Raw genomic sequence first — 8,968 nt, forward strand, 5'->3', positions numbered from 1 at the left:
GTAATGCTATATGTTGTGTTTGTTGGGATCCGATGGATAGAGAATACTATGTTATGTTGATTATCAATCTATTACCTATGTGTTGTTTATGATCTTGCATGCTCTCCGTTATTAGTAGAGGCTCGGCCAAGTTTTTACTCTTAACTCCAAGAGGGAGTATTTATGCTCGATAGTGGGTTCATGCCTCCATTAAATGCGGGACGAGTGACGGAAAGTTCTAAGGTTGTGGATGTGCATGTTGCCACTAGGGATAAAACATTGATGCTATGTTCGAGGATGTAGTTATTGATTACATTACGCACCATACTTAATGCAATTGTCTGTTGTTTGCAACTTAATACTGGAAGGGGTTCGGATGATAACCTGAAGGTGGACTTTTTAGGCATAGATGCATGCTGGATAGCGTTCTATGTACTTTGTCGTAATGCCCAATTAAATCTCACTATACTCATCATATCATGTATGTGCATGGTCATCCCTCTCTATTTGTCAATTGCCCAACTGTAATTTGTTCACCCAACATGCTATTTATCTTATGGGAGAGACACCTCTAGTGAACTGTGGACCCCGATCCATTCTTTTACATCGAATACAATCTCATCGCAATACTTGTTCTACTATTTTCTCGCAAACAATCATCATCCACACTATACATCTAATCCTTTGTTACAGCAAGCCGGTGAGATTGACAACCTCACCGTTTCGTTGGGGCAAAGTACTTTGGTTGTGTTGTGCAGGTTCCACGTTGGCGCCGGAATCCCTGGTGTTGCGCCGCACTACATCCCGCCGCCATCAACCTTCGACGTGCTTCTTGACTCCTACTGGTTCGATAAACCTTGGTTTCTTACTGAGGGAAACTTGCTGCTGTACGCATCACACCTTCCACTTGGGGTTCCCAACGGGCGTGTGCTTTACGCGTCATCAACTGTATCTCATGAGCTTGCTCAACAACGGAGTGCTCACCAGTCATCTTGTAGTCATAGTATTGCTCCATGACATACAACTCAGTGAGAGCATCCGAGACCCAAAATTTGGCCTCGATAGCATCCCACGCATCCTTACTATGCTCAAAAGTCATGCACGGGTCAACAATGTTGTCTGCAAGAATACTGAAGAGATCCGCCTTAAACATGGCATCGACTTTCTTGTAACCTTCCTCCTGAGCGGGAGAAAGATCACCCTCAGATTTGCCAAGAAGGGCGCTGTCGCAATTCAGTTTTTCAAACCAGAGAACTTCCCTCGTGCGCCACCTCTTATAGTGTGAACCATCAAAGGGAGGCAGCCTAGTAGCAGCGGCAATGCCACTTGAATTCATTTGCCTACCATCAGGTTTTTGGATTGTTGAATATATAAACAAATTATCATATGAACTAATCCGAACTAATACTTGACAAATCATGACTACGGAAATAGCAGATGAACTAATCATGCATATCAACAGAGTAGATGAGAAGATAGCATCTAGACAGGATAAACCTATCGCATCTACTCCCAATAGCAGCACTAGAAACTCTAGTAACATCTGAAACGAGAAGGACATAAATGTGTACCGTCCAAAGTTGGTGGCAGCAGCAGCAGCATCGATGTGGGCAGCAGCAGCATCGGCGTTGTTGTCGCCCATGTTGAGATTGTCGAAGAGGTCGTCGATGTCCGGGAAGAAGTCGTTGTTCGGGAAGTCGTCGTCGGACGACGTCGTGTTGCTAGTAGTCGCGCGCAAGCACTCCCCAAAAACCTGATTGCCCCTCACCCGTACAGGTCTACGAGAGGCAGGGTTCCAGAGGCCTACTGTCCCGCCACTCGGTGCACGCCGAAGGGACGTGATGAGGAAGACGAAGGCGGCGGCGCAATGAACTGGAAAGAGGCGGTCGCATATGGTATGCAGCTCGTACATGCTAGGGTTTGCGTCCGCGCTTATATAGTGCGGTTCGGGAAGGTCGTGGCACGCAACCCACGTACGAGTCCACGATCCAGAAAAACCGGAACGAAACGGTTGCGTTAACGCGTCCGTTAATGACTCATAATTGTAATTGATTACACAATTGATTTCCTGAACAGCAAAAAAGATAAGCTCGGCTCGGCGAGATTCCCGCAACCCGCGGCGCGTCGTGATGAGGCGAGGCGAGGCGGACGGCGGGGGATGAGGAGTGCGCGAGGGCTCTCTCTTATCACTCACTTACTAGGACTAGAACAACCCATCTAATATACCACCTCCAACTCTCTCCCAACTAGCAATGTAGGACTAAACTTTAGTCCCACTCCTTGCCATTCCCACATGGGCCAAGAGAATTCAGAATTTGTATTGGGACATGGGCTAAGGCCCAAGGCAAAATTCCAGCAGCAATAAAACAATTAACAATCCATCTCCACTGTGGATTCAATACTCTTACTTTTGAAAACTAGCTACACACGCTCTGTGACCTTGCAAATATCAATGTGCCGAGCGAAAAAAGCAGTAGGTCTATACTTTCCCTGATGTAGTTTTCCCTGAAAATGTTTTTTTCCTGTGCTAGCATGAGGGTGGCGATTACGGGCGGGCCTCGGCGTTTAAAGTCGCGGGGGCCCGCGTGTCATGTTGTAGTGGAAAAGCCTAATCTGACTCAGCTAGGATAGCTAGCGCGAAGACTATGAAAGTGCATTCTATTTGAAGGATGACCTCTCTAGCAAGCACAACGACCTCGATGTAGGTGAGTCACCGTCCAGTGAAGATGCGACATTTTCTCTCTTTGCAGGTTTTCCAAAGAACATGGAGCAGCCATCGGCTTGCTCTTCTTTGCTCTCGTATTGGCTTGCTGGTGATAATGTCGTCCCACCAATCGAAAATGTTGGGGACGCCCTCTTCGGGCGAGCCAGAGCGCCCGTTGTCCCAAGATTGTACCAGGTTCCATACTACCGAGGTGTAGGTGAAGTCTTTGCAAAGTTGACTTCCAGTTTTCGGGGCTCTAAGGCATAGAGGGCAAACAGGGTCATGGGGCCATCCCCTAACAACAACCATGTGAGCGGTGAGGAGCTTTCCATTTGGATTTTGGCCCATGCGCGCTCCAGATCTTTGATGCGCTGAATCTGAGTGGCTACCGATGAACTGGGCGTGGTAGGCAAAGCTGGCACTATAGATTCCATTTGAGGTCATAGAAAAGCGATTTAGTTGGAAAGGTGGGGAGATAGGTGCACGGGTGTAGCGATGTCATATATCTGAATATATTGCAATATCTGGGACATGCGTGTTGGGTCTCGTGATGTAGTGGATCTAATTATCATCGTGTAGTTCTTTAGCGATGTTGTGTTTCTTTATGGTCGTGATTTTGAATAGATCTAGTGCACATAAGGGTAGATGGCATAACTACACCAGCAGTCGTGTCAAAAGGAAGCTTGTTCCCGATTATGATAACGCAGTAGAATACCTATGTTGACGATTATTTACTGCGACAATGTCTAGGCTTTCTCGAATAATGCGATAGCCCACACCTGGCCACCCGGGTAAATCCACGCAACGAGGTTTTTTTGAGATTTTTTATGGGGTAGAATTCTATGAATTAAGCCAGCTTCCGAAGAAAAATACAGTAAATCCAATATATTGTCTTTTTGAAAATCGAGTAAACCCTTATTCGAAAATATTAGTGAGCTGGAAGATGAAAACATAATGGGACAGAAACGTTGAATGGACATAATAAACGTTGCAAGACGTCGAATTGCTGGTTTCTCATCGGGATTGTACGTCCATTCATTTGGGCCCTCCCAATTAAATTCCATACCGCCATCATAGACGACAGATGTGCTCGCTCGGTGTCCCATGTCTCCGGCGAAAATATCTCGGGTGCATGCGATATGCACCACACAGGTGTCCAATGGCCGCGGCACGTCGGCAGCCACCGTTTAAGCAAGCGGCAGCCGGCCTATATAGGAGGAGCAGGAGGATAAGCAGAGAGAGACGAGCCATGGTGAACGCACGCTTGGGATGAGCTAGTGTAGTGTGTTCCTCCGGTGTCCTTCCCCGCACCGTCCACGAGGGAAAGCAGAGAGGGGAACGCCGGCGAGGAGTGCAGAGCGAGCTAGCGGCACAACACCAATCGATTTGCCGCGTTGCTGCCTGAGCATTGCACACCGGGTGCGGGTGGGCGCACCCGCTGGGCAGCAGCCGGCCGGCCTGCTCGGCGGTCGGCGCGCGTGGGCGCCGTCGTCCGGCAAGGCCAGAGGCTGGCGCGACGCGTGATCACGGCGAGTCTGCTCTGACGGGGTGCCGTTTGTGGCGCGCGCAAGAGAACCGAGCCCGCCCGCCGAGTCTGGTGGCCTTGGCAGCCCGCAGGCAAGGAAGAATGGCCGTGTGGCCCGTACGGGCCATCGTCTGCCGCAAAGTTTTGGGCCGACGGGTCGGAGCTGGCCCAGGCTTCCCCGGCGCCCGTCGCCTCCCTCTCCACCCATGCCTCCCGTGCCGCAACAAGCAGACACAGCACTCCGGCCGCCGTATAAACAACTGCGCGCTCGCTCGCGCTGACGTGCCTACCTCGTCGCGGCGACAGCGAGACTGCCGACCTTCCCGAAAATATCCCACGGCCAACGGCCACCGTGCGCGGCCGGGAGGCCACGTCCTCCATGCCTCCGGCGCCGCAGCAACCAGACAGACGACACCGCACAGACCTTGCCCTGTAGCAGCAAAAAGTACGCGCGCACGCCCGCATAAAAAAGGACAGCCGCGTGCGTCGCCCATGACCCCGGCCTCGGCCCTCAGCTCCGGCAGCGCCACGCGGCGGCACCGCCGACCTCCCCGAAAATATCCCACGCCGGAGCGGCCACGCGGCCAGCCAAGTTGGCGCGCTTTCCGCTCGTAGTCGGCGGTCAATGGCCGTGGAGCCTACCCCGTACCGCTATCCCCGCCCACGGATTGGCGGAAAGCGACAGCGCAAGCGGGCAATAAGATAAGCGCCAACTTGTGGGACGCTTCCAGAACCCTCCTCCCCCTCCGTCCCTTCCAGAACTCTCCCACGCCACGTCACCTCGCCGCTAATAAGATAGAAGCTGGTTCCGTTCCTTCCATCCAAGAACCGTCTGGAAACTTCGGAATCGGAAGCCGGTGGGTGGGGGCCGAGCTGTATAAATGGGCGGCCACCGCGTGCTCGCCCGCTCAACCACACCTCAAGTACGAGCCAAAAGGACACGGCCCTGTACTTCGCCGTCCTTCGCCTCCATGTTCCGACCTTCTAACGACTGTGGTCTGCTCCCTCTTCCTTTCCTCTTCAATCAATCTCCGTACCTGTACTTTGCCGTTTCCTGAATTGGACCAGCAGCATTCCCAATTCGGCAGCTTTGGGGAAATTTACTTCCCATTTCTTCAGAAAATCGCCTTTCCCCCTTCATCTTGCGACCAGCTTTGCCCTCTGAATCTTGTTTGATTCAGAAAAGGTCATCTGCGGCCACCCAGTAATTTGCCCGGTTCTTATTCTTTCTGGACCTCTTCTTTTTTGCTTGGTCCGACTAGCGGGGATGTGCAGTCCGTAATCCCCTAACTCCCATTAGTCTGCACTGTCTTTCTCTTTCTTTTTGTCTTCTGTTTCATCATGGATCCGTTCAAGTTCAACGGTATTGTGAAAGAGGAGGAATTCGAGTACCTCTCCGGCGTCGCACCTGATGGCCATCCGCCGTCTTCTTGGGCCGCCACGGATGGCTATCCACTGACCTCTTGGGCTGCCGCCGGCGCCGCAGCGGATGGGTCCTCGTGGGACGGCGCCGGCGCCTTGGCGGAGCTACCACGGCCGATGGACGGCCTCGGCGAGGCCGGCCCGACGCCGTTCCTGAACAAGACGTACGAGGTGGTGGACGACCACAGCACGGACACCGTCATCTCCTGGGGCGTCGCCGGGAACAGCTTCGTGGTGTGGGACGCGCAGGCCTTCTCCACGGTGCTCCTCCCGCGCTACTTCAAGCACAGCAACTTCTCCAGCTTCGTCCGCCAGCTCAACACCTATGTAAGCCAAATGACGTTTGACAGGTAGCAATTGTGAATTGAACCTGATATGGTATCTTTGCATTGTTGCAGGGGTTCAGGAAGGTTGATCCGGACAGGTGGGAGTTCGCGGCGGAGGGATTCCTGCGGGGGCAGAAGGAGCTGCTGAAGACGATCAGGCGTCGGCGGCCACAGTCGAGCACGCCATCCGCGCCGCCGCAGCAGCAGCAGGGGTCGGGGCCGTGCCTGGAGGTGGGGCAGTTCGGGCACGAGGGCGAGGTGCACCGCCTGCAGCGTGACAAGGGCATCCTGATGGCGGAGGTGGTGAAGCTGCGGCAGCAGCAGCAGGCGACGCGGGAGGTGATGGAGGCCATGGAGGCGCGTCTCGCGTCCACGGAGCAGAAGCAGCAGCAGATGACGGTGTTCCTGGCGCGGGCGATGAAGAGCCCGAGCTTCCTCAAGATGCTCGTGGACCGGCAGGACCAGCAGGCCCGGCGGAGGGAGCTCCAGGACGCGCTCTCCAAGAAGCGCCGCCGGCCCCCAATCGAGTACACCCTGCCTCATCAAAACGGCGAGGCCAGTAGTGGCAGCTACAGCCCCGCAGCGGCGCACGGGTACAGCCCCGGGCTCGCGGACGGCGCAGCGCTAGCGGACGGTGGCGAGGGCGTGCGCGCGGACGGAGGTCATGGAGGCGGGGAAGACACGGAGAGCTTCTGGATGGAGCTGCTGAGCCTGGGCCTGGAGGAGAGGCAGAGAGAGGCTGGGGGAGGTGGGGACGCCGAGGTGGACGACGACGTGGACGATGAGGTGGACGTGCTGGTGCAGAGCTTGTACCACCTCAACCCAAACCGGTCCCACAACCACGAGTGAGAGGAGGAAGGTTCTAGAAATTTCTTTCCAATTGGAGGTGGAGGAGGTTAGGGTAGAGGAGCAAGAACCGTTGGTACTGGTAGTGCTAGCTCCATTCCATGCGTTTGTTTCCTTTCTTCATTTTCTAGTAGTAGCACCTGACATCCTGTCGGGGCCCGCCTGCATGCGCAAGTTGCCGAAAACAGAAAGGGCCTTGCCTGTCTGGCTAAAGCCGTGGTGAAATAATGCTTCGAAATGCTTACTGAATTTAGTACTCCCAGTGTACGTAGATCCTGATTCTTAATTTGGTGCACCAATAGCAGCTCGACAAGGCCATCTATAGCGGGCCGACTCAAATCAGCAATCCAAATTGTTTATTTGTGCCTGTTTGGATCGGCCCTGCCTGGACAATGCGCATAGCGGCGTGACCTATTCGCGCAGTGGAGAAAAAATAGCGTGAAGTTTAAGAAAACACGTGAAAATTTGATAAAAATTTCATTGGTTCAACATAATATGATTCAACATAATTTGGTTGTCATTTGTCAACGAGGCAAACCAACAGGTAACAAATCAGGTAAAAAAAATGGTTACAAATCGCACTAGCTACATTAGCATGCGTTCAACGCAACTACCGATCATGCAAGATGATCAGATTACTGTCTCTACTATTTGTTTTCACGAGTACTTTTTTTAGTTGGTATTGAGCACTGCCTTTTATTAAGCTGGGATATGAGGTAGTGTACATGAGGGTATGTTTAAGTTCATATGTAAACATACCAGAAACAACGAGCACTAAATTCCGAAACAAACTACAATGTCTTGGCAAAAATGTTTTGCATGATGACAACAAAGGAGGACGTCCTTCGCGGCCTCCCTCCGATTCATATTAGTTACCTCTAATATAGATGTATCTAGATATATCCTTTGTCGCTGCAAGGTTTTTCATCGATGCTAGCATCCGAGATGGACATGTAGCTTTGTCCGTGTGCAAGGATACCAAACTCCTAGGCGAGATTCGATTTACTTTGGGTCGTTGTCCTCTTCCTGCAAGAGGATCTAGATAGCCGAAGTGAAGAGGTGGCGATGGAGGTGTAGCAGACGATGTCGCAGCAGTAACGTTGTTGACGACAGGGACGACGGGTCGAAGTAGACGGCGTTGAAGACGACGGTAGGCAGCACCGCCCGACTTGGACGGAAGGCGACCCGTGATGAAGAGCTTGAGCAGTCGCGCGCGAGCGCTTCCCAAAAACCTAATTCGCCCTCTCCCGTACGGGATCGCAAGGACGAGTGGTTCCGGAGACCTGCTCTCCCGTTCGCGGATGCACGTCGGCGCGCGGGATGGAGTAGACTACGATGGCGGCGCAAGCGGAGAGAGGTGGAAACCCTAACTCGTGTATTGGATGTGTTTCGCGGTAGCCGGGCAAGAGATTATATAGGCTCGGGAAACCCTAGGCAACGTGGGCCACGCCCACATCGCACGAACGTTTCGAGTCGGTTACAGATAGCCCACGATCCGGGAGCGACCCGAACCGACTAACTGCGACGCGTCCGTCTAGGACTCTGTTCGTTTTCCCGAGGTGCAAAAAGTAAGGAAAGTCTCGGCTCGAGGCTCAATCCACTCACCACGAGCGCGACGCGCGTCGTGACGTGTCGTGTCGAGTCGAGACGAGACGAGACGAGCGAGGAGGAGGAGGAGCGCGCGTGTAGCACTCCTATTCTCACTCACTTACTAGTGGTGGAACAACCCACCTTATAAGGTGGTCTAACTTCCTCCCAACTTTCCATGTGGGACTAAACTTCCCACCTCTTGCCACTCCCTAGTGAGCTGCCACCAACTTGGGCTCAAACTCACAAGGCTGCCACTATGTGGGCTTTGAGATTTATAGGAAAAGCTGAAATCTAATTTGGGCCACTAAAAGTGGGCCCAATATTTCAACAATCCCCCACCGGATCTCAAATCCCATTTAGAGATTTACCAATACTCGCCGCTTGTTTATATACCGAGTGTTTCAGCGGAGACTCGTTAAGTTGAACTTCCGCCTAGAACCTTAAGTTACATCCACTCACACTTGAACAATGGACTAAGCCTTGAATTGCAAGTTTTGCGTGAACGGGGTTTCACTCAAAGTCATGACCGAGTACATGGCTGCCGGTAGCCTACCCCGCGGGTGAAGCATATGCGTC

At 52.8% G+C, this 8,968-nt stretch overlaps 1 protein-coding gene across 1 annotated transcript; it reads left to right on the forward strand.

Annotated features, from left to right (window-relative positions):
• Positions 1-4,257: 4,257 nt before the first annotated feature.
• On the forward strand, positions 4,258-7,058 carry LOC124704320 (heat stress transcription factor A-2a-like). The gene is made up of 2 exons (XM_047236572.1): positions 4,258-5,957; positions 6,029-7,058. Exons 1-2 carry the CDS (start codon positions 5,550-5,552, stop codon positions 6,803-6,805), a joined length of 1,185 nt encoding a protein of 394 aa, XP_047092528.1. The 5' UTR covers positions 4,258-5,549; the 3' UTR covers positions 6,806-7,058.
• Positions 7,059-8,968: the final 1,910 nt, after the last annotated feature.

The sequence above is a fragment of the Lolium rigidum genome, chromosome 3 (genome assembly GCF_022539505.1).
Source record: "Lolium rigidum isolate FL_2022 chromosome 3, APGP_CSIRO_Lrig_0.1, whole genome shotgun sequence".
Lineage (NCBI taxonomy): Eukaryota > Viridiplantae > Streptophyta > Magnoliopsida > Poales > Poaceae > Lolium > Lolium rigidum.